General features: G+C 39.7%; 1 protein-coding gene across 2 annotated transcripts in view; it reads left to right on the top strand.

Annotated features, from left to right (window-relative positions):
• Window positions 1–25874, top strand: part of nup210 (nucleoporin 210) — a 39961-nt gene that overhangs the window by 1385 nt on the left and 12702 nt on the right. For both annotated transcript variants that reach the window (XM_088082010.1, XM_042491630.2), the window contains exons 2-31: window positions 1113–1252; window positions 4897–5028; window positions 5692–5788; window positions 6033–6183; window positions 6690–6822; window positions 7027–7185; window positions 7439–7507; window positions 7595–7701; window positions 8514–8654; window positions 8792–8929; window positions 10187–10342; window positions 12069–12267; window positions 13918–14063; window positions 15495–15713; window positions 15944–16117; window positions 16559–16751; window positions 17071–17177; window positions 17586–17690; window positions 19203–19304; window positions 19508–19636; window positions 20463–20590; window positions 20674–20809; window positions 20906–20968; window positions 21452–21631; window positions 21722–21802; window positions 22342–22473; window positions 22760–22918; window positions 23312–23403; window positions 23552–23726; window positions 25032–25207. In XM_088082010.1, the coding sequence (XP_087938136.1) occupies window positions 1113–1252; window positions 4897–5028; window positions 5692–5788; window positions 6033–6183; window positions 6690–6822; window positions 7027–7185; window positions 7439–7507; window positions 7595–7701; window positions 8514–8654; window positions 8792–8929; window positions 10187–10342; window positions 12069–12267; window positions 13918–14063; window positions 15495–15713; window positions 15944–16117; window positions 16559–16751; window positions 17071–17177; window positions 17586–17690; window positions 19203–19304; window positions 19508–19636; window positions 20463–20590; window positions 20674–20809; window positions 20906–20968; window positions 21452–21631; window positions 21722–21802; window positions 22342–22473; window positions 22760–22918; window positions 23312–23403; window positions 23552–23726; window positions 25032–25207 (4119 nt within the window). The remainder of the gene's footprint in view (window positions 1–1112; window positions 1253–4896; window positions 5029–5691; window positions 5789–6032; window positions 6184–6689; window positions 6823–7026; window positions 7186–7438; window positions 7508–7594; window positions 7702–8513; window positions 8655–8791; window positions 8930–10186; window positions 10343–12068; window positions 12268–13917; window positions 14064–15494; window positions 15714–15943; window positions 16118–16558; window positions 16752–17070; window positions 17178–17585; window positions 17691–19202; window positions 19305–19507; window positions 19637–20462; window positions 20591–20673; window positions 20810–20905; window positions 20969–21451; window positions 21632–21721; window positions 21803–22341; window positions 22474–22759; window positions 22919–23311; window positions 23404–23551; window positions 23727–25031; window positions 25208–25874) is intronic.

The following is a 25874-nucleotide window of genomic DNA, read 5'->3' as shown; positions in this document are numbered from 1 at the left end:
AGTATCAGATGGGTATTAGACTTGGTATTAGCATTTAATATTACATGACCTGGATCAGGATCAGAGGCAAAAAAAGGCTTGATTGGGACATCTCTACATTTCACTTAGTGTAATATTCATTCATTTTGCAAAATCAGACAAATACTTCAACTTAGGGTTGATTGTGCCTTGTCACTTTGTCATTAAAAAAAAATATCACTTTGTCATATCAGCAGAAATCAGCATGTTGGCCAATTCCAATATTTTATTTTACAGCCAATATCTACTATACCGATGATGTGCTGATATTATCGTATATCCCTAATGTCTTCATCGGTGTATAATTCCCTGAAAATAACAATAGTTTTTTTGTTACCATAGAATTTGCTGTTCATAGCTACATACGCAGTGAGTCAGCCAAGTTGTTATACATTAATTCATTTTCACATTGGCCACCATAGTTCTCCTACATGCTTACAGGCCCCCAAGGACGTTCAGAAAAGGAGAGGTCACATTTTCAAATTATTTCACATTATTGAAGTACAACACATATACAGTGAAATCTGGACGCCAGGGTTTGAAGCCAAGTTTTGGCCAAACAGTGGAAGACTTTTTCCTATTGACTTACGTGTGTATAAATCAAATTTTTTGAGCATCACAACCCCCATGAAATGAGTCGTTTCACTATCAGGCTTTAAACTACTCGTTCCAATAACTCCTTAAAAGTCTAGAAGAGATGCATGATTGAATTATTTTATCCCAACTAAGCTAATGGGCTGGCAAAGTCTCAAGTGTGCCTGCTCTATAGGCTGCACAGTGTGGAAGCAGTGCCTTATCATTGGGGTAACTTTATGCACGGCATGTGAACCGTTTTGCTTCATGCACCACTGAGCAGCTTTCATAGGAATGAACAGAGCCCAGTGCTGTATCCACTTCTCTATACATTCATACACGCTTCACACACAGGGGAATCTTTAGTTCCACTAGATGCTGCTAAATCCTGCACACTGGACCTTTAGTTCTCTCTATGGTGTACATTAGGTCAACATTGTTATTGTGACAAGTGAAAAACTACTGTATATGGCTACTCAGTTGATGAACATGACCTGTTTTTTTTGTTCATTTTCTTCCAGGTCTTCCACCAGACCAGAGGTAGCAAGTATCCAGGGTTTGGATGAGGAGAGCAGCAGAGGCTGCTCCCGCAGAGCTGTTCTCCAGGCTCTCTCCACCCAGCCCTCCAGACTGACCAGCATCATTCTGGCTGAAGATGTTGGTAAATACATGGTTATTATAATGATTAATAAATCAGTTAATACAAGTATCTCATTCAATATTTTTTTCCAATGCTTGCGTTAAAATATATGTCAGATAAATTTATGCATAGTTGGTTAAGTTGTATATTTTCTGAATAACTTCAAAAGTGTAGATATGTGTCAGTGGAGAAACAGACTAGAATATAGACATTTTACAGGTATAATAATGCTTAAGATCATAATGTCTGTGGCCTTAGCAAATGTGCCACCATATTGAGGTGCTATGTTACTTGGAGATAGTAACTGAAAAACACCCGGGAATTTATTTTATTTTGTTTTGCAACTCAAAGGGCTGCTTTCAAAAGCAGATGTTGGCCAAGTGATGGTTACTAATAAACTTTTAATAAACTTTACAGGGTTAAAGGGGAACTAAGCTCATACACACATGTTATTTCTATGGTGGAATACCATGCAAAAATAATAGCAAACATAAAAAACTCTCCGAAATCCAGAAACTGGAGTGCTAAAACTCAAAATTGTGATGGCATCACACCATGCCCACTTAACCTAGCTGACTGATATGTTCAGCACCACGACACGAAACAGCGATTTCTCAGTTGAAGTAAAATCAATCCAAGGAGCACCACAAAGGGGACTAATGATTAGCCAATTAGTGCCACGGGTGGGACTAATGCTGTCACCAAGCTGTTGTCAAGTGATGTACAGGAACCAATGAGGAGTAACAACAATAACAATGGCGACCGCTATAGACAAGATAGATGATGTCATCCAGGCTGTTCTAAATAAGCATGTCTTCTCAAAATTGCCTGACATTATAGTTTTCTTTTTACTTCGTCACACTCCACTCCTGATCCATGGCACAACAAGTATGTTGGCATGTGAACTCATCGATGTGGACTTAAAATGACTTTAGGCTTAGGTGGATATGTTGGTCTGTGGTGACTGGTTAGGGAAAATTGATTTCCCCTTCCCCACGGACATTGGTTAGAGTGGCAGCAGTGTCACTGAAGAAACGAAGTGTAATGACTTGACAGCTCTGTCTTGTTTCAGGAAACCATAATGAATCAGGGAAGATGTTTAAGATGAAACTGAGAGCACCCAGGGGAATGTTCTGAGTATATGGTCACATTTCCTGTTTCAGAAATGAGAACACTACGATTGAATAAAGCTCATTTGGGTATTAGAATAAAAAGAAAGCAAACCGTGGCTCCACAAAATCAGTCTTCAGTTCATTGCCTGTGGAGCAGCTCCAGAATTAAGACTTGACTTTCTTGGGTTTCTGGCATCAACAGAGAGTAGCTCATCTTCAGATATCCAAATTTATATCATTAGCACCACGCCAATAAGCTTAGCAGAATTTTGACCATCCAACGGAGAACCGGTTCCTAATTACACAGCAGTTAAACACCTGAGTCACATTAATGCCTTTTGTGCTTCTCCGCGTCTACGCTGTGTTCAGACTTATAAAGAATGAAAACTGTTGTGGTGATGCTGAAAACCTGTCAAGACTCACTGTTTTCACAGAGAAAATTGTTAACTCAATAAGGGAATTTAAAAAAAAAAAAATCGCACTGATAAGCAAAACCAATAATGGCTTTGATATCAATAAACCTTATCACTTCCTAACAGTACAGGTCACATAGATTAGATAAGAGAACATTCTCAAGCAGCTCAGCAGCTCTTGATGGGTAGATGCTGCTAGCTTGGTTTTCAAATCAGCTTTTGTGCAGCACTCACTTGATTTGCTCTGTAAAAAGTGCACATTTTCCGCCATAATCTAGATGGTGCCAAAGCAGAGCATCAAAAGCACATGCTCTTCAGTATCAATAAAGGGTTCTTTATCATATTTTTACAGGCTGAGTGAATGGTCACTGTCACAACTTGTTATGGTTAATAGTGTGCAGAGTACATGTTCATCTTCCAGCTGCCAGCACTTCCTTTTTTTTTTTCATTTTTTCTGCAGTGTTAGATTCACTGAACTGTTTTAAGGTCACAGTTTTTATATTCCATAACCTAAAGAATTCAGAATAGATATCTAATATAATATATATAAAACAAACTTTTCTTGTGGTTTTGTAGTTACATAAGCCAAAAAAGCATGCCTAGCAGCATCACATAACCTGAGTCTGCAAAGTGTTCAAATTCATTCATCATCTTTTTGGTTTTAAATAGATTTATTGCTATGTAGTGATACTGTCATGAAAAAGTATGCCCTGCATATAGTATGTATGGTATAACATGTGAGTATAATAGTATGCATGTTTATCTGAGTTCTGTTTCCTGCAGAGTTGCAAATCTGATAGTCATTCATTCTGTTGCACAACACTTTATTCATCCTTCCGTTTCTGCTGTTGTGTAATGGTGTATGTCATCTGTTGCCTGTGGCACTGTTGGCCAGTCATAGATGACTGGCAGTTGTCAGCATTTGCTTTGGAATCGGGGAAAATCAGACACATTGTCCTTTCCACGTGCATCTCAAATGTCTCTTTTAAATAATACAAAAAAATAAAGTAGGGCTATACGTGCTACCCACAATCACCTTGAATGTGGCTTAACTCGCTGCACCTGTTGTAGTTAACTAAAACATAATCAGATATAATCTATCGCTCGTGCAACAGCCCACTAAGCAGACCAGAAAAGCCACAACATTTGACTTGACTGATAACCGAACAGCATTGCGCATGAAGCAGAGGATGTTTTAGAACTATAGCTCTCCGATGCTGTTTCCATACATGTGATAAAGTATGTGGTTCAGTCAGGAGGTAGATTTCTGTGCTTTGTGCCTTAACAAGATTTATTGCTCTGCCTTAAAAAAACACCCCCCACACATACACACACACACACACACAAAGCCAGTTGTTTTGGGGCTTTTCCTGGTTTGGTTAAGTGCAGTATTGTGGTACTGTACCATATATATTGTGTATATTCAGAGGATTCAGGGGATCCTTATAAAGTCTTAAAAGGCATTGAATTCATTAATCTTAAACTAAGGCCTTGAGTGTTTAGTCTCTCAAAAGACTTAAAAATGCTAATATGTGGAAAATAGGATTTATTTATTTTTATTTTTTAAAAAATTTTTTCTGACATTGCATTGTAAAATCTTAATAATCGGTAACATGTACTTTTTAAAAAATATTTTACTGAATGTGTCTTGCATTAACATCAGGCATATGAGATAGCGTAACCAGCAACACTCATATTTTGTTTCTGACCAGGATGCTCAGGGCAGAGGATCCACTCTTTGCTAGTTGTACCTTGAGCAACATGGAAAGTGCAAATTAATCCAAAACTGCCTGTTTAAGCAAGATTTCGGCAGAGTGAGAAACACAACCTTGCCCTGAAAAATCTCAGCAACAAGAGTCTGGTATTTCCCAGTTCTGTTCTACCCTCAACTCCATCACACCTGGATAGATAAGAAAAAGTCATGTTTTTTGTTTCAAGAAACATTTGGGCAAAATTGTCTCAAAACCTAAGTCATTGCTTTCAGTTCATATTTTTCTCCTTTAGTTTGGCCATTGTAAAAATTGTTTTAAACTTCATTACGACTGGCATCAGAAAAGTCCTAAAAATTCCTCAATCTAACCTGCCTCTATCTGTAAAAACTCTGGTATATGATGATTTGTCCCTTTCCTTCTGTTTGCAGTCACAGGACAGGTGCTGCGTTGTGACGCCATTGTCGATATTATCAGTGAGATCCAGATCGTGTCGACCACCAGAGAGCTTCATCTTGAGGACTCACCACTGGCACTCAAAATTCATGCACTGGACTCTGAAGGTACCATATGCTGCCTCATCACAGGATGAAGTGATTCTCATTGTGTGCTGCTGGTGTTATTATTCAAGACTATTATATTATTATATTAATAATATTTTCTATTGATACTTGTAATATTACTCAATTTTCCTATTGTAACAAGTCCATGCTGCATTGTTTATTCGCTGCTCTAAAGAATTCTCAGAGTAATGACTGAGCTGAGCTCTAGGCAGCATTTTCTTTGCTCTGCGGCTGCTACTGCGAGGTGGCTGTGTTTGTTCTGTTCGACTGGTTCCATTTAAGGCAGACACACTTAGTTTAATGAGCTGTAGCTACAGCCTGATTCTTTCTGATGATGGCTCCAGGGCCTGCTGTTTTGTTTTTGTTTGCTTTGGCCTAGAAGTGCATTTTAGATTCCTCAGATGAAGCAGATTGCAAAAGGACGGCAAGTATCCTGTAATGAAATGCCTATCGGTTTTGTTTTAGCTAATTCGACTGCCAGGAGCTTTCAGACAATCGTGCTCAGCATCCATTATCCATTCAAGTATAGTGTCCTCAGCATTATAAGACAAGTTGAGAGGTTTATGCAAATATGCTCCGTTCCTCACCAAATCTCTCATGTGTTTAGATTTGAAGTTTGGGACTTCACAGCACGTCTGACTCTTTGTTTTTTTTATATTGCAGGAAACACCTTCAGCACTCTAGCAGGTCTGGTGTTTGACTGGACCTTAGTGAAAGATGTAGATGTGAACGGATTCTCTGACTCTTACAATTCATTACGGTAGGCTTCCCTTTGTTAATACTGCACCTGCACTTCACCGAGCAGTCAAACCAAAGTTACCAACCTGGTAACCAAACCATAAATTCTTTGCTACAGTTGTGCTGCTGTTTTATGAAAGGAGTGCGATGTTCCTTTTTTTTTTACTTAGTTGTTCCTCTTCTTCTGAAATTGAATAATGTTTTAGGTCTGATGTAAGGGGCCATGCTGAGTTGAGTCTCTAATATTTGTCTTTTCTCTCCTCAAGGGTACTTAAATTCTCTGAGTCCACATACACACCCCCTGGATATATATCTGACATGGAGCGTGTTGGGAAACAGGGCGATATTATTTTGGTATCGGGGCTGAAAACAGGACATGCTAAATTGAAGGCCAAAATACAAGAGTCATTGTACAAGGTGAGCCGTTAAAGTGGTCCAATAGAAACATTTCTTGGCTGTTGACACCAGCACAAGTTTGAAATAATCCACCTTATTGTTACAGTCATAGAGAGTCTCAGAAGAGTTTGTTCTAGTTAAGTAGTCCCTTCTGTGCGATAGCTTATCTCCTGAGACGCAGACAACTAAAAAGGGCAAAAGAGTGCATGCTAGTAATAAATCCTTTCTGCCTTATGTATGAAGTCACAACAGAAGTGACTTTTCAGCTGAATTTCTGTCTTTTCAAAGATTTCGTAATCTGCATTTGTTGTCATCAAGCTAAACTTTTACCTGATAGATGAGTTATCCATACAAGACATTGTTCATTAGAGAAGAAAGAAAAAGAAATTGTTGAAGAAAAAAAAGAATTAAATGCATTTGTTTGATTTCTATTGTTATTTTCCGAACACTGCAACCAGTTTGTTCTGGTTTGTTAAGGCGGGAAACTGTAGCTGTGTTTTTCTGTAACTATGGTATCTGCGCCACAGGATGTGGGTGCTGCTGAGGTGAGACTGCTGATTTTAGAGAACATCCTGCTGAGTCCTGCACATGACGTCTACTTGCTGGCGGGAACTTCCGTCCGATACAGGGTCCTGAAGATAAGACAAGGCACGATCACAGGTCTGACTCTGCTTTAGTGACTCACAGCTCATAATGCACAAGCATCAATTTCGTTCTAAAAATCTGAATTCAAAAAACGTGGTTTAGTCATTGATGCAGCTTGCTGTGACCAGATGAGTGGAGCAGCTGTGCCTTTTTCCCTAAATCTGTCTAGTAGAGAAATGCCAGCTCTTCAGCTAATTTGTATTTGTGTTGTTTGTCCAGAGCTCTCGATGCCTTGTGATCAGTATGAGCTGCACCTTCAGAACAGTGTGATCAGCACTAATGGAAACCCAGATGTTGCCGTGGCCAGTCTGGATCAAAGCACCTCCACAGTTACAGCAATTCAACTGGGGCACATCAACGTGGTGCTGGATCATAAAAGTATCCTTCTGTCAAGTCGTGCTCTTGCTCTGTAGCAGTTATAATGGTTTAATGTCATGTACTTTGACATCTTCAGCTGATAATTTATAGTCTGGGGATTTGTGTAAACTGCAGCTATTGATGAGTTTTTACGCCAAACCTTGTTTTTTTCTGTGAGCAGAGGGGTAGTATTGGCAAAAATGTTATGTTAAGTTTAGAACTGTGATTTTCAGTGCATGTGCCTGGTTAACTTTCCTTAACAGCATCTTCTCAGGCCTTCGAATGCAAGGAGTGTCTCGCCTACCCAACAGCACTCTGTATGTCGTTGAACCAGGCTACCTAGGTCTGTCAAACATGATAAGAAGTATTTCATAGTCTAATTTTTTTAAAAAGATTTAGCTAACCTCAGTTTTCTCTTTAATTCTTTTAGGTTTTAAAATTCACCCAGGAGACAGCTGGGTGCTCGAAACAGACAGAATATATGATATCGTTATTGAGGTCTTTGATAAATCCGGCAATAAGATTTTCCTGTCTGATGTAAGTATGTTTTGGTAAATTTACTATTAATTTTGTTTGTTTTTTTTAAAGGAATGTATTGTGTATTTGTCTAACTTCTGTATGTATCATAAGTGATGTGATTTTACCAGACTGTTTTAGCTGTTTTGTTATTTGAATTTAATATAATATATATTTGTATTATATATATATACATTTGTGTGTGGGTGTATATATATAGATAGATGGATAGACAGATATATAGATATATAGATAGATAGATAGATAGATAGACAAAGATATATATATAGACAGTAATTTTAAACGTCAGGTAAGAATTAGTAGTTTTGTGGACACAATATTTCACATTTCGTCATTAGCAAATGGCATGAAACAGAACACATTTTCTGCTCTGTTCTCTGTTATTAAGGCAAAACTGTTTTTCTGGGGTTTTTTTTTTTTTTTTTTTTCATTTTTATCAGTGACATAGTTGAAATAACGGACATACATTCCAAAAACTTGAATACGATTTTTCCAGTTCCTGTAAAATGGCAAACTAAAAAAAGATTTGGTCATTTTTAATCAGATGCAGCCTGCAACACATCTGAGAGACATTAGAGAAGAGTGATTTAATGCTCTTTTAGCCTTCCTTAGCTGGCCTTTGAGTTTTATTAGCCAATATTTCAAGCAGTGATGAGAAAACTGTCACTGTTGAAGAATGAACAAATCAAAATCTTGACACAATTTAAAAAAATAACCACAGAGTCTGTAAAAGTTTGAATCCAGGCTTCCATCTTGAGTTATACAGAGACAGTAATTCAAATATCTGCGTGTGGTTGATTTTGATTTTGCAGAATGTCCGTATTGATACTGGTTTCCCTGCGGAGTACTTTGAACTCCTGGAGTCGTCTGTGAATGGATCATATCATCGTGTCAAAGCGCTCAAAGAAGGCCTAACTCTCATTGATGCGACCCTGAGAGCTGTTGTGGATGAAGTGAGTTTAATTGCAACTCTGACCCTTTTCAATCTGTATTTCAGCTGCAGGATCATTATTGCATTTACCTCCTGCGCCTTTCTTCCACTTCAGTAGAGCGAGCTTGATCACTTCCTGTTGCCTCTGTTGTGTTTCAGACTGGAAGGATCCATGCACTCGCCAACCCGGTCCACAATGAGCAGGATGTAGAAATCTATAACCCCATAGTTCTTAGTCCCAGTATCCTGACATTTCCATGGCAGCCAAAGGTTGGAGCTTATCAGTACACAATAAAGGTAATTATTCCTTTCCAGAATACATGGAAAACTTGAATGGGTTTTAATCCGTTGTTGGGCAGAAGTGTCGAGCATGTGACAGCTTATGACCAGAGGTGGAGCGGATTGGTGGCTTCTGGCGCTCCATCCAGCCCTGAATGTTTTCTCAAAAGCCCCAATTCTTAAAAGTTTTTTTTTTAAAGGGCTTTAAATTTGTGTGGTTCAGATAATAATGTATGCCCATGTTTTTGATCCTACCATGCTATTCCTGTTGTCCTAATATTCAATTCAGAGTATTCAAGACCCCGTATACTTGTCATTTTTGGGGATCTGTGATCTGCAATAAGCACCGAGATTTCTGTGGCATGAATTCAAATGAAGCAGATTTTGCAGCAAAACATTTATTCTGTATTTTTTTTTCTTTTTTTTTTGTTTATTTTGTTGTTTGTTTGTTTCTTCAATGATGTACAGATTTTTAGGAATGTAGTGCTGCAGGGATGGCTTTTTGGTTGGTGGATGCAGAAGTTAGTGTTGCTCATGTTCCCCTTATCAAAAGGCCAATGCAATTTTTCCACTATGGTGGAAAAAAAGCTCTGTGGCTAACAAACATTTACAATACTTACAAGTTTTGTTCAGCAAGATAATCTTTCCAAATGGACATCAATATTATGTTTTGAATTGTAAATGAAAGATGAATGAAATTCCTTTTTTTACCACAAAAAAAAGATAACGTTAGGCTATAAACAAACTACACTGTGGTCGCATGATTTCAACATTGTCACCACAACGAGACTGTAAAGCGATGTTCAGCCTGACGACGTAATGTAGTCTCATTTTGTCACTTGTTAACAACTGCTTTTACATTAATAGCTTCAAAATTCATGAGGGGACTATTTACTGACTTATTTTATGCCCTAGAGCATAACTTGAAAGTCTCTAAAGCTTGTGTTAACCACAGACCTCATTTCAGGCATCTAACAAAAAAACCCCATCAAACTCAAGATGGGGAACCGGGAGTGCTTATATGCTCAACTCATTGCTGGGATTTAGAACTTGTTCCTTCACCACTTTATTCCATTATCTCAAATGGCTTGAAAAGTAGTGCACATAGCTGTCGTTAACAGGAAAAAATCTCCCTGATGGAGCGTACCCTCTGTAGATTTGGGCTGAGCCCTGAATGTTTTAACGTCTTGCTCCGCCTGTGCTTATGACATTTTTGTATGTGTTTTGCTATAATTCTAATTTATGCTTTGCTTTGTTTTCTGGTTCTTGTGACAGGCAACAGGTGGGAGTGGAAATTTCAGCTGGTCTTCCTCCAACACAGCTGTGGCAACAGTGACTGTTAAAGGAGTGATGACAACAGTCAGTGACGTCGGCGTCAGTGTAGTTTATGCTCATGACCTACGTAACCCACTGCACTTTGGCCAGATGAGGGTAAGTGCCCTTGGAAAACTGTCACTGTGAAACCACACCTGTTAAATATTAACATGTTATAGCACAAATAATAATCAAATTACTTTGATTACTCACTTTTATCAGTTTTATACTGCATAATGGTTGTATAATTTTCAGGAAATACAATTATTTAATTGCACTTCAGCACCTTAACATACAGTATTTTTCTGTGTCTTTGAGTGAAGTATTTATGTTAAAAAAGCAGCAGGTAATGTCATTCATTCTTTCCTGTTTACACAATTCACTAATAATTCATTAAGATTACACTTGAAGCGTAGACATTCAAACCCTCAAAGTGATTACTACGGAAATAGGTCTGAGGGATTAAAAGAGATTAAGACTTCATTAATTTTTGCGAAAACTATATGCTATTAACTTGCATATTTTGGCAACTTAAGCTTTTATCAGGTGTTATGGATTGTCATTTTAAAACCTATTTTTTACATCAGCTTCTTACTGTAAGCAGTGAGGTGTCACATGAACACACAATTTCCTGCCAAGACACTTTTGGCTATTTCACATGAAATATTTGTCTCTTGTCACTGGGTTGATGCAGACGAGGCTCAGTTGGAAAAAAGATTGTGTCACGTTCTCCTGCACCAATCAGCAACCAGCAACAAAAATTCAATTGAAAATGTGAAAACATTTGTGTGAGACTCATGTTGCATCAAACCAACATTTTTTTCTTCATAACGTTCAACTTCAGTTTTTGCAGAAAATTTGAAACCAAATTTTGAGTTTTTGAAAAGGGTTCGAATGAGGTGCTTGAAGGTGCTTAAATTTGGCATTTATGTACTGGAGTAAACTGAAAATCAGACACTTTTTGACTTGGCTTTGACTTGGTCAAAGTACTTGAATATAAGATTTTTTTTTTATGAAACGCGCAATAAAAATGTTTTAAACTAAAAAGCAAAGAACGGCATGCTTGCAATTATTTTCTAATTCCATATAAGCTCAGAGTGCCAATGGGTTGGTAAAAGCCAGAAAACGGTCGTCGCCAGAATGTTTTCAAGCCTGCAAAACACTTAAACTAGAGCAGCATCAGCGATTAACGCAATTTTTGAGCTGTAATTCGACAATAAATAAGCAGCCGTGTGTGTCTGACTGCGGATGATGACAGAAGTGTTGAATGAATTTGTGGAGTCTTAGTCATAGTTGGGGAGAGGGCCTCCAAAGAGCACTGGGGTAAATATGGACACTCAAAGTGCTCCTCATTATTTTTGCACTCAAAGTAGCTACTTCTGAAGTACTTCAAAGTAAGACTTTGCTCCTGATGCAGATTTTGCACAAAATGTACTGGGTTGGCATCATTGGATTTTAAAGCAAACAATGTTTATATACTTTCTGGGGCTAAAATGATGTAAAAGTTTCAGGAGAGTGTGAACAACTCTCCAGCTTTGCACGTCCATTATATTTCAATTTCTATTGCTCTGCTACTCCCATCGTTAATTTTTATTGAAGACTGTGATTTGTCATATCTAATGGAATTAATCTATAGAAGTCATTCAAGCAAATTGAAAACACAACAGATGACAAATTATTTTCTGACGTACATTATTATTAATCATGAAGACATAAAATTGTGACGTGTAATTATCTAACTTAATTGTTCGGCCATAAAGTACATTCAGTCTTACAGCTTGAATCATCATTCCCGGCCCTCAGTCGAACACTTTCATCCTTCTTTGATCCTGTTGTCCCTCAGGTGTATGTTGTGGAGCCTGTGGCCATGGACTTCGCTCCTTGCCCAGTAGAGGCCAGGGTGGGCTTGGTTCTGGATCTGCCCCTGCGGATTTTCGGCCTCCTAGAGGAGGTGGAAAAGGAGCGGGTCATGTTGAGTGACTGCTCCCACTTTGACCTGCAGGTTGAGGAGGAGAACCATGGCGTCTTCGAACTACTAGATGGTGAGTCCAGGTGATCTGACCGGGTCATACTGTTATTCAACAAATTTAAAAAAGGTCCTTTGTCATCACATATTGTGGGTGAATCCACTCGTGTACTCTCATGGTAGGATAATATTCAGTTCAGGTCACTAACTAAGGCATGCTCATTCATGGGACGCTTTCATTGATCACTCTGTTTAGTGTTAATCAATGTGAGTGATGACTGATCACGACTCTCCAGTGAGTTGCAGATGGAACTAAAGGCAGGCATGAAAGTGTATTGTGGGTATGGTTTATTTAGCAATGCTGGAGTGAAAATGCATTTGTTTTGGACTTATATGAGGAGCTTGACTTAGTTCTTCATTTTGTTTTAATGAAACATCTATTCTACTTACTAAATGCACAGCTGTTTAAGAGCTTTGACTGAACCCAAAAAATCAGGCCCCACCCTACATTAACCTGCAGAGTTTCTGTCCAAGCCCGACCTGAACCTGATCCTCCGCAGCAGTTTGGGGCCCACGTATGATTAAAAAACATGAATCTCTACTGTAAAGAGAAAAAATGTAATAAGGCTGGCCTGCTTCCTCACACCACTTCTCAGTCTTCTCTTCCTTCTGTTATTTAAAAAAATCTGTCATCTTGTGCACGACCGGTTTGTCAGAGCTGGCTGCTCCCGTCGGTGTGTGTCCGTCTTCGAGTTTGAGCGGTGGTCCATGGCGTTGCAGCACGCAGAATATGATCACCGCTCTTCACTGCATGTTACCCACATCTCTCCCCCTGCTTGGGTGGCAGAGGTGAATATGGCAAACCAAGTCGCCTTGCAGCCCCTCTCCCCTTTTGTTTCTCTCATTTTCCGTTCCTCTCTTGTGCGCGCTTTATCTCTCACCTGCAGTTCTCCACTATATTGCTCCGTTGCTCCCTCACTTTCCCTCTTTCTCAGTCGTTGCCCCCTCTTTTTCTTCGTCTCCGACCATATATGCACGAGCACTGCTAGTCTCATTAAAAAAAAGCACTCGGGTAAATGGGTGAGAACCTAACCCTATTCAGGCCCAAGGGAATGTTGGGAAATTACAGCCGGAACCCATCGGGTCAGACCCAGTCGTGCTCGGGCAGAGAGTCAAAGCTGTAAGCTGTGTTCAGTCCAGTGTGTCATGTAGGAGGGCCACCTTTATATTCACTGTGGTTATTGCAGTAATAACTGTAATAAAAAACAGTCTGTACAATTTCCCATGAAAGCAGTGGGGAAGGACACTTTTTAATCAATTCACAACTTCAACTGCAGTTTACAATCATGGAAGGAAGAATTACAGAAATGATGAATACAAACATATGTTCATATTAGTCACCCAAACAAACCCAGACAAACAGTACGGGCACAGTCCTCTCTGAAGCATTTTAAATTTTTTATGGCTTTAAGATTGTCATAGCAACGTTTATCTCTTCGAAAGTTCCTCTGTTAGTAAGATTTACAGTTTTTCATTTTGAAATCTTGTATTATTAATCAGATGACTGGGCTGGGACAAATAACAGGACCTCTCTGTGCTTCAGTGTGGTGTAAGACAGAAAGATAAATGAGTACACCTGAATGAACAATTGTGCTTATTTGTATATTGTCATATTGCATTCTCTCTTACTCTTTGGCTTCCTCCAACCCCCATTGTCCTGATCCAGGGAGACTGGCTCCAGGCCAGCACCACTGCAGTGGGGTTAGAGCCAAGGCCCTGGCTCCTGGATACACCATACTTACTGTGAGCTACACTCATGGCAACGTCCACCTCAGTGCCAAGATCACCATCGCTGCCTATCTTCCTCTCAGAGTGAGTCCAAAGTTTTGTCATCATGAACAGTGAGACGTATCGTTTCGCCCCCCCCCCCAATTTCTCAAGGGCTCCAGAATTCATTTCCTCGTGGGTAGTTTTTAGTTGATTATTTAATAGTTTTCACTTTCTCTTTTTGAATGCTACGAGGCATCTGCAGAGTGTAATTATCTTGAACTTTACCTGAAGTCTTTGTTGTGATTTGCTTTTATTCTTTCAACTCACCTCGTAGCACCAATTAGCTTTTGTCTTCGAAGGAAACACACACACACTCATGCACAAACATGCACATTCACACACACAGTTTCTCCATACAATCAAGGAAGAAATGCAATGATCAGCGAGTGTTAAAATTTTCTCCTCCTGGGTTTTTCTCTGTGCATTTTAATTATGCATGATACACTTGCTACACTGATTTGTTTTCTACGCCTGAGTTCCAGCAAAGAACATGACTTCTACTGTTGTGCTACAGTGCTCAATTTGACAGTTTGACATGTGTTATGATGAGGTGACCACATCTCCCGTCATGAAGTATCTCCTCACTTCTGAACCACAGAAAGCTGTGGTTTTCTTGCATAATACATTCAGGTTATCAGTGCAATAACAGGCTGTTTGATGCACCACTTTTGAGGTCATGTATTTTTCATCGCGGGATTGAGTAGTAATCTTAAAAATATTGCAGGCATTTTTTGTGATGTTTCTTCACTTGTTTTGCCCTGGCAGCTAAAGGTTGACCCAATTTTGTATCTTGGCTGTGAAATACTGTATTTCAGCTGAAAGTTTCCCAAGCTAACCTCCTCTTAACATTAGAATGGCCAAGCTGATATAAATAAATACCTGGTTTTCTTTTTTTAGCTGGGAAAATCATCTCTATAGTTTCCTCTGACGGTGGGTAGGAGGCTGAAATTTGGCATGGAGGTCAGGGGTGTGTGAGTTTGTGTGACCCCTCTCCTTATTGATTGAAAGCAGCCAAGTCCAAAATGGGATGACGGTAATTTGAAACATGCACCTGCAAAGGTAGTGTTGATTAATTTCCCAAACATCTTTCCAAATCGAAAACTTGGCTTCTTAATGGAATTACATAGCATTACCAAACTTTGTAGAAAGACACACATACACACACACATAAAAAAAATGTACACACCCACACACACACACACACACACACACACACACACACTATTTTGCTGCAACCCCTTTCATAACTCATTAAGCAGTTTTCTTAAGGAGGCACCACTGAATTAGTGTAAAGTGTTTGTGAGAATTAGCGCTCATTTAATTGAGATATCTTTGTTTTTCATTATCAAATGTTTCTTGTGGCACTTTACACCCTGAATTTGTTGTTTTTGTGAGAGCATTTCTTTGTGAAAACGTCATAATGTGATGGTTGGAATTTGTCCATTTCATGGTAAAAACAATGTTATTTGGCAGGCGATTGACCCTGTATCTGTGGCCGTGGTGACTCTTGGATCATCTAAAGACATGCTGTTTGAGGGCGGGCCCCGGCCATGGGTTTTAGAGCCCTCAAAGTTCTTCTGCAACTTAACCGCTGAGGATGAGGCCAGTGTGAGCCTAACACTGACCAGTCCCTCATCTCACAGCTACAGCCAGCACTGGGTCAGAGCAACCTGCAGGGCCCTGGGAGAGCAGGTGGGATCCACTGAAGTTATAGTGTTTCTATTTACCATGAAATAGCTATTATATGGTTAGATTTAATAACTTTTTTTTATTGTACCTTGAGAATAATATCTTGGAATCCTAGCTTTATAATCTATCTATAGTTAATCCTTTTTAACCCTCTGTATATGTGAGTGTAGGACAACAATAGTTATAGAAATACAAGCAGCTTCCAACTGAGTGGCCATTATGTTATTCTTCAGGTGCTGGAGGTGACGGTGGGGAACAAGGCCAGTCTGACTAATCCTTATCCTGCTGTGGAGCCGGCAGTGGTCAAGTTTGTATGTGCCCCTCCGTCTCGCCTCACCCTGGTCCCAGTGTACACCAGCCCACAGCTGGACCTGACCTGCCCGCTGCTGCAGCAGAACAAACAAGTGGTGAGTAAGTGGTCGCTTCACAAGAGCCAACAAGGTTTTCCTGGCTGTGTTTAGCAGTGTATATTTACTTTTTTTATACTGGTGCTGGTCCATTGCTGTTAATGCTGAAATCACTGAAGAAATGCCGTTTTGGTGACATGTGCCAGTAGGGCCGTGCATTGTTATTATATTGATATTGTGATATGGGACAAGATATTGCCTTGGACTTTAGATATTAATATACCTCAAGTGTTATCTTTTCCTGTTTTTACAGTAAAGTGATGTAATTTTATGAACTTATCAGACTATTCTAGCTGCTCTATTATTTGCCTTCACCCACTTGCCTTCCTATAAAATTATTAGGAAGCATTTTTATGTCAATGTTGATAAAGACTATTTATATTTTTCCATAATGGGAGCTGAAGTTTAGGAGCTGAATTTATCAACATTATTTTTTTCTAGGTGCCAGTTTCAAATTACCGTAATCCGATTTTGGACTTGGCTGCTTTCGATCAACAAGGGAGGAAGTTTGACAACTTCAGCTCTCTGAGCATGCTGTGGGAGTCGAGCATGGTGTCGCTGGCCAGTATTGAACCCACTATGCCCATGGAGCTGCAGCAGTTTGAGGATGGCAACAAACAGATGAAACTTCACGGTAAGGCACTTTGATTTGCCTCAAACCTTAGCAGCTGGCTTGTGTTTTGTGGTGTTTTTAAGAAAGAGTGGGTTGTCGGCTTAACTTAACTCTTTTGTTTAGACATTTGGAAAGTAATGAGGCAAAAGCAGGAGAGAAAGCTACGGCAGGATTTAATGCTAAGACAGCAGAGGCTGACAGGGAATTATCCATTCACCTATTACTGGGAAGACATTTTTTGTGTGTTTTGCTGTCTGTTTCTATAGATTAGATTTGACAAGTAGTTTGAATTGTTCTTTGTTAAATTGCTGCTGTGTCTTTTGTTTTTTTTCTGTGGCAGGACGACAGACTGTTCTTGTCCATCATCAAACGGGGATCGCTGCCATCACAGTGACAGCTCTGGGTTACCAGGCTTTACATCTCTCAGAAGCCAAAGTTCCCAGTCCAGTAAGTGACGCAACCACCAAGATATGTCAAAAAAAGTTTTCACTTCCTCTAAAAAGCAGAAGCAGGTAACCATTATTCATAACATACCAACCATTATCCATTATATATGAATCAGTTAACGGTTTTTTACTGAATGAAGATCTGACTGTGATGGAAATGTTGTTTATTTTAACACAGATATTAGAGTGTGAAGCTCAGTGTTGTCATTGATGCCGTTTTCCTATAAACCTTCAACCTACATGTGATAATTAAGTTTCTTTTGTTGTTCTTTTGAGCTGTTCCATCTTTAACTTACTTCCTTTTTTCATTTATACACACAGTTTTTCTCTCATAATCAGACATAATCAGCATCTGGATTCTACATGTAAACATTGCATTCATGCTTTTCTCAATTCTTCTCCTGGACAGTATGACCCCTTGACCCCGGTCTCAGCCACTCTGGAGCTCCTGTTGGTTGAAGATGTGAAGGTTTCTCCTGACACAGTTACCATCTACAACCATCCAGATGTGCGGGTAAGAGACAGATTTATCAGTGCTGTGGCGTCACATACATCACAGGGTTATCTCTCTATCTTTGCAAAGGTCAACTGACGGACACATTCCCTTGTCATGGCTTGTATTACTAAAAAGTAACATTGCATTTGATGTCAACTTAAAGTCAGCTTCTTATCTCAAAATCTGCTGAAAATTGTATCTATAGCCCTGTTTTTAAACATGCATATTAACATAAGTCTTGGGTGATTCGATCGCAAGTGAATGCATTTGACCAAATATCTATTGCAAAATAAACGCGAATGCATCCTGATGCATCTTTGACATGTATTGCAACATTAGTGCAGGACATGTTTTTGATGATAGCATGCTAATGCTAACTGTGACTTGCAGATTTTATTAGAAGTTGGAAAAGGTGTGGTCATGCATCATTTTGCCCTATGGAAGGAGACATGTTGAATTCTGCAGACAGCGATATCTCCAGCTGTGCTGACACAACAGCTAATGTGACTACCAGGCAGCTAGTGAGAGTGTCGATGTAATAACTGCATGGGGCTCTTTGACCTCCTGGCATAAATGATGTAGGCAGTAACAGAATGTGAACGCAAGAGACGCATGATAGACACAGGTATGAACAGCAAGTGTCTCAGCTGTCTACTTTCGGAGGTGTTAACACTAGTTATAACCAGGCTTTTTTTGCTCTGATAGATGTTTAGTTTATTAAATTATTTGTGTTTTGGTTTAGTCAAGGGGTTTATTATATTTCTTAATAGAATTTTAGCCTTAACTGGGGCTTCTCTCCTTTTTACCCCATTACCACTCCTATAGGAGGGCAGATTGCCAGAGCTCAGAAAGACCCCAGGGAGGGTGATAACATACAGTTTTTGACTGCACCTAACTGCTGTTTATCATCTTACTGAACTATTTTTTGTTTGTCTGTTTCTAGTTATAGCAAGCTATATCAGGGCAGTTGTGACAAAACACACTTTCCTCTTAAATTCAATGATGTTTATCATTCAAATTATGTCAAATCATTATTACTTTCTTTTGACTCTGCACTGCAAAGCGTGTCTAGCTGCATACATCGTACCTGGAGCCGGAGGCAAGTTTGGTCCATAGGACTGTCCAAACATAGGATGTTATTAAGCCCTCTCAACATGCAGAACAGAAAATAGAAATTAATTGCTTCACACTCGTAACAACTGAATACATTCAAATGTTAATAATCCCTACCGGAGGTTTAGTGGAGTCTTATGTCCCTGCCTCCTCAGTGCGCCTCTCCCTCCTAATCCTATATGATATAGGAGCAGTGTTGGGCAGGTGTTGGGGTTAAATAGCAGCTAGTGACCTGTGTAAGAGGATTTTAGAGAGTAAGTGTGGTCAGAGGTCCTCTTTGGTGTCACGTGCAAACCCAGCTGGCTGTAGGGAAAAAAATGAAAGTGAGCTATTTTTCTGAGTCACCCCACAACATGTAGTCTTTTAGTTGTATAATCACTTTCAACACTGAGACATTAACTGTGTTTTGTTTCGCAGGCGAACTTGGCCCTGCAAGAAGGTTCAGGGCACTTTTTTGTCAACACCAGTGTTAAAGGGATAGCGGATGTGGTATTCCAGGAGGCTCAAGGAACAGCTCAGGTAAGAAGCACTGTGATGGGATTAGTTTAGGGGAATATGCAATTGTGATATTGAACAACATACTGTGGATTTCAGGGGAATCCATAATCCAGGTAATCCATTCTGGATTATGGATTAAAGTACACCAGTGCTCTAAAATTCCCAGTTGAATGCAGATAATTGAGTTTCTGACAGTTAAACTTTTCTTTTCTGTGTGTGTCCAGGTCTCTCCTGTCTACCCAGGCGAGGTGAAGGTGATGGTTCATGACCTTTGTCTGGCATTCCCAGCACCTGCTCAGGCCACAGTGCATGTTTCTGACATCCTGGAGGTTTATGTCAGAGTGGTTGACAAGGTGAGTTTCCAGTCCCATCAGTAAGAGTTGCTAATATTTTGTAGCACTGGCCCCACAGGGTACCAAGTCCCCAAATTTGGTGGCCAAAGTACATTTTTTGTCGGCCTAAATGTAAAATGATTTTAAAAATAATACAGAAAAGGTAATTTAGCACATTTAAGATCAGCCCTCCTTAAGTGTGACACATAAATACATTATTGTTATGTTATTCTGTTTAAATAAAATTGACGGCTTTTTTGAGGACACCGTTTTGTTTATGTTTTCAACTACTACGAACAACCACAGTCGACTGAGTTACCAATTAACACAGTCACTCTTAAAACTGATACATCTGCAATGAATATTGTTTGCTGTTTTTGTAGAATGTTGAATTAAAAGTGAGAATGAGTCTAAGTTTGTAAAGTTGTAAAGATGTGCTGGAGAAGACTTTTGGTATGGAGATTTTTTTTTTTTCAATTTAGACGGGTAATTTCATTTAGAAACATAGTCTCATTCTCGAGAGAAGAGATAAAACTTGGTTTGAGAGGATATTACGTGGCCAGACAGTAGCTTTTTGTGGCTACAGGCCGTCAGGCTCTAGTTAATGTCAAACCCTCTCAAGTCTTCATTTCGGGGGTCAAGACACAGCTTGATAAGATGATCAGCATCACACATTCCTGAAATGCCTCAGTGATGTCCAAGCGCTAAATATGGTCATCTTCTTGCTCTTTCCACCCCAGTTTTCATGAAAGTCAGCCCGTGTTGAATTAGCATCATTAGGTCTGCCCCACCTGGGAATCCCAATGATAATTTCCCCAATAATTGATGTCATTCGTCTGTATTACAGGTGGAGATTGGAAAATCAGTGAGAGCTTATGTCAGAGTCTTGGATGATAATAAGAAGCCCTTCCCAGCCAGCTATTTCCGTTTCATGAATCTAAAACTCAAGGCAGCATCTTCAATCGTCTCTCTGAAGTAAGTAATGTGAATCTTGTTGTTTAGGTTGAGGATGTAGGAACTAAAAAGACTTGTAAAATCCTAATTGTCTTTCTTGTCAGACCATTAGCGGATTCTACAGAATATGATACAGCTGTTTTCCTGGTGAAAGGTGCTTCTATTGGTCAGACCACTCTGTCAGCTGTTGTTGTGGATAAAAATGGGAGAAAAATTGCATCTGCACCTCAGCAAATTGAGGTAAACTTTTGTGTTCATTCCTAAACAAAGTAAGTTCAAATATAGAGTCTTGCATATGTGTTGCACATGTTGTAACCTTTTTTCCCCCACTTTTAGGTATTTCCACCGTTCAAACTCATCCCAAGGAAAATGACTCTGCTAATTGGCGCAATGATGCAGGTATGTGTAATATTGACGCCTGAGCTTTGTCTGGAAACAGCTGGCCTCAGTTTGTCTTGCCAAAAGAGTTCATCTGGTCCTCAGTTTATCTTCCAAAAGATCCCTCTGCCAGGACTCTTCTGGAAGATGACGTTAGCCTAATTGCTCTTGGTTTAAACGTCCAGCTCATCTTTCATTTGCCTCAACTCGTTCTTTAATTAGAAAGAATTTAACATCTATCCCAGAGACCTCCCTAATTGCTGAACATTAAAGTCAGTAATACACATGAACTGCACATTATTTGTGTTGGATATCCTTTTTTTTCTAATCTACTTAATAGACACAGGATAATGTATTTCAGCAAATTATCATCAGGCCTCAGATTGATGAAACTATTGACCAAACTGTCAGTGTTGTCAAGATCACTCATGTTCATTTTTTCTCTCTTTCCTGTGTCGCTCTTCCAAACTCTCCCTCCCTTTTCATTCCTGCTGTCATTCATAGATCACATCTGAGGGAGGCCCTCAGCCGCAGTCCAATATCCTTTTCTCTATTTCCAATGAGGAAATAGCTTCTGTTAATGGCATGGGCCATGTCAGGGGTGCTACCATCGGTAATGTCTCTGTGACAGGACTGGTCCAAGCTGTTGATGCCGAGACTGGGAAGCTAGTTGTTGTGTCTCAGGTAAATTCCAGTGTGGGTATAGATGATGCGGACTAGTAAATCGCTCATTTAGATTTTTACAATGAAAGGCTTCTTCTGTCGTGTCCACAGGATCAAGTTGAAGTTGAAGTTGTGCAGTTAACAGGCATTCGCATCAGAGCACCTATCACAAGAATGAAGACAAAGTCTCAGGTATGATTATGATGATTCTGTTTACTGTAGCAGAATAGCAGAAGCACCAAACGTCAACACCGAGCTGTTAAATTGTCCCAACCTGTGCGTACTGACACCAAAACAATTTGACTCTGTTGTTAAACCTGTAAAGAACTGTTAGGTAATGTTTGTAGTTGGGTGCCCACGGTATCACTGTGTGCGGCAAGGCAGAATCTCACCAACTGTCCCCTGCGCGGAGCTCATATTCACACAGCAGCAGCTACAACCCATGACGTGTGTGGTGTGTCGAAAGCGAGCACAATATATTTGACAGAATTGGCAGTTCAGAATGCCACGGTGCCACCAAGACCTGTAAAAGCATGGCTATATGACACGTCACTCCATTCACATTGCCAGTATTGAATGAAGTTCACCATTGGTATAGGTACCAATACCTAAAGCGTGCAGTGTTGGCACGAGTATCATATTTTCATCATATTTTTTTTATACCAGCCCCCTTTTCCGTGGGCAATGTTGTACTCACTGATCCCCTTTACTCATCTTCTTTCCACTTCTAGATGCCTGTATATGTGATGGGTCTGACAAATACTCAAACTCCCTTCTCCTTTGGCAATGCTATACCCGGCCTCACCTTCACGTGGTCCACCACCAAGAGAGACATTCTGGACGTCCAGCCTAGACACACTGAGGTACCCTGCACTCAGGATTTCTGCTTGTGCATTTGATACCACATGCAGTTTCTGCCACTGAACCATTTCCTATTTTTGGCTCCTGCTGTCCATTCGATCCTTTTATCAGATTGACTTAAGATGTGCTGTCCCTGCATTACAGCGTGATTAAAACTCAAAAGCAGCATCTGTCTTGTCTCTGCTTCCTTGTCAGGCTCTGCCTTGTCCCTGCGTTGCTCATCACTGTTGCCTTTTTATTTAATTTGCTGTTGCTATTTTTTCTCATAATGGTGCCTGTCTCCTTCAGGCTAACATAGAGCTCCAGTCAGAGCACAACTTCGGCATGAGGGTTACGGGGAAAACAAGAGGGCGGACAGGGTTGAAGGTGGTGCTCAGAGTTACTGACCCGCAGGCTGGGCAGCTGGTGGGGAATCTGCAGGAGCTCAAGGATGAGATCCAGATCCAGGTAAAGCACAACTCTCTTTGAGGGGAATACACAATAAAAAAAAAAAACACTGTAAACATTGCATCTGTGTGCACCAGTATTACAAATACTGTATATGCAAATATTTTATAAAGACCCCTTTTATAGACTACTTTGCTTATCATGTCCATGTCCCCCTGCTGCTTCTTCATAATAGAGAAATCTGGCATTAAAGGCAGCAGAGCAGTGAAGTTGCTGAGCTTTGGAATATCTGAAGTTGTTAACTTTGCGAAGTGATAAGACTGCAGATTAGTTTGAGCTGAATGCATCCAGCTTCAAACTGCATTAAACTATGACATGTCACTTGTCCCAAAACATCAAAGAATGATTAAAGCCCTCTAATAATTGGAGTTTCAACGTTTTGCTTTGATCAAGGTCTATGACAAGCTTCACATGCTTAATCCTGAAGTAGAGGCTGGGGAGTTACTGATGGCTCCCAACTCAGCCCTCAAACTCCAAACTAGCAGGTGAGTTACGAGTGCCTGCGGAGGAGTTTCTGTCTTTTCCAAAAGCTTGTGCATAGACAAATGGATTTCTTCAACAACTTTCATTACAAAATTACATAAATGTATATAGAACAGGGACAAAACTGATATGGTTGTGTTTCTCTAATAGGGACGGTGTAGGTGCACTGTCTTACCGGATGCTGGATTGTCCTGACCAGGTTGTTATCGCTCAAGTGGATGATAAGGGCTTTCTCTTCTCTGGCTCTCTTACTGGCATCTCCTCTCTGCTGATCACCTCCCAAGAGACCGTTGGTGTCAATCAAACTCTCATCCTGGCTTTGAAGGTCAGTCTGCCACTGCATGAAAAGTGTTTCACATTTTTGGTTTTAAAAACAGTATCTTCTGGATATTAAAAGAAATCATTTCAGTAACCTCTTCCCTGCAGTCATTATGTAAGATGTGTGTGTCAGCCTGCTGAAATTTTTATATGTTAAATTAGTATGGGTAAAGACACTAAATTATGATACAGCAGTTTGTTATTTTTAAAAAATGGCAATTTGCAAAGATGAGCTAAAAATGTTGCCTCACAAAGAATAGATGTTGGAGAATGTTAGTTCAAGCAACTTGTCTTATTATAGGAAACATTCACATCCAATGTATGTGCAGAATTTTTTAATTTTATTTTGGCTTTATGTAGAAAAAGTATGGCTAACAAGGCTGTACATTTTCTGTTTACGTTTTGCCAAATCGATTAGTGATGGTCCAACCAATTCTTTTCACAGTATCAGTGTAGTATAACCCTAACCATAACCTTTACAATTTAATCCCTTTTGCAAAATATGGTGTCAGTATCTCTGTTACAGTACATACAGCTTTGACGGTTAATGCTGCCCACCCAACAAAACCTCTCTTTAATAAATTGCTCATCATCATGAATTTCATTAAAAAGGATAAAATATTGATTTTAATCCATTGATTAGGAATCCTACTTATATGTAAGCTGTGTAAGTGCATTACGGTGTTACAGAATTGTCACTGTTCAACTATCTTTTGCACTTTGAGTGACAAGTAGCAGATGTCCAAGTTGCCTCGCAGCCTTGTGTTGCATTCATGTGGTTTTGGAATAATCTAAAATGAATTCCAGATCATATTTCAAGGCTCACCTCAGTTTGAAAAGTCTGGCAAAAAGTCAAGGATTCGTGAGCATTCATGAGTCAGGCATTTAATAGACTGACCCAATACATACCAGACACTAAAAAGAGGATATGTTTCTATATTTTTGCAGAAATCACTAAAATATCAATAAAACCAATGGTGCAATGTGATTTTTTTTAACTGAAGAAATGGTTAAATGTGATAGCCCTGTTTTTCCGACTTGTTTGGCCCAAACAGGAAAATAATGAGGGGTATTCTGATGATTCTGATACTCCGATGCTGGTTTTTATGGAGCATCTTCATTAAAAAATGTTGTCATCTGTCTTTGTGAGCCTTGAGCTCCCTGTATTGATACATCTGCTGAGGGCTAATTGTCATTGGGCTGAGTTATATGGCTACTCTGTGATCATTAACAGTACTGACCCTTGAAATGACAGTTGACATTGTCCCTGCAGTTACTGAGTGTGACGCTGGTTCCTACCTTCATTTCTCAGGTGGTGCCTGTGTCCTATGTGCGCTTCAGTACCAGTCCAGTGCTCTACACACACACCAAAGAGGGCCTGAAAGCCTTCCCTCTGGGCATAGTACTCACCTTCACTGTTCATTTTCATGCCAGCACTGGAGAGGCTCTACACAGCTCCAGCTCCCACCTCACGTTTTCCACAAACAGGTCTGTCAACACACAGTCTACGTGTTCTTTAACACCTCTCACTTTGCTGCAATCATTTATTTACATAAACAGTGTGACTCAATGAGTGAAACATGACTTCTAGACAAGCAGAGGAGGATATGTTTTGCAGTTTGCTTAGTGCCTCAAACGCATTGAACAGCTATTATCCTTATGTTCTGGGTTGTGTGTGTGTGTGTGTGTGTGTGTGTGTGTGTGTGTGTGTGTGTGTGTGTGTGTGTGTGTGTGTGTGTGTGTGTGTGTGTGTGTGTATAGAGGGAAAGAGGGAGAGAGAATCAAGGCCTCTCTTTGAGTGTACCATTCGTTCAACATCGCATAGCCTCGTGTGACCTAATATCTCCTTGTACTTCCAATTTTGCTAGACAAGTCACACTACTCACCCTCTACCAGCTGAACAGGAAATGTATTTTTTCTGTAATGTGTTTATCCATCATTCCTCTCTACATTGTTTCAGTGTAAAAATGGAAAACATGGATTCTTGACACAATATTGATTTTTTTTTAATTAGATTTATTTGACACGGTATGTTGTTATGATACTGATACACAAGATATATCCATAACACTAACAATATTTTCGACACTTAGTCAGTGCTGTGATACACCATACCGCGGGTCTTTGTTTCAGACTCAGCTCATTAATATCTATA

The sequence above is a fragment of the Plectropomus leopardus genome, chromosome 9 (genome assembly GCF_026936395.1).
Source record: "Plectropomus leopardus strain MGB_pleo_1.0 chromosome 9, ASM2693639v1, whole genome shotgun sequence".
Classification (NCBI taxonomy): domain Eukaryota; kingdom Metazoa; phylum Chordata; class Actinopteri; order Perciformes; family Serranidae; genus Plectropomus; species Plectropomus leopardus.
Note: the sequence above shows the minus strand (reverse complement) of the source record. Positions and strands in the feature narration are given on the sequence as shown.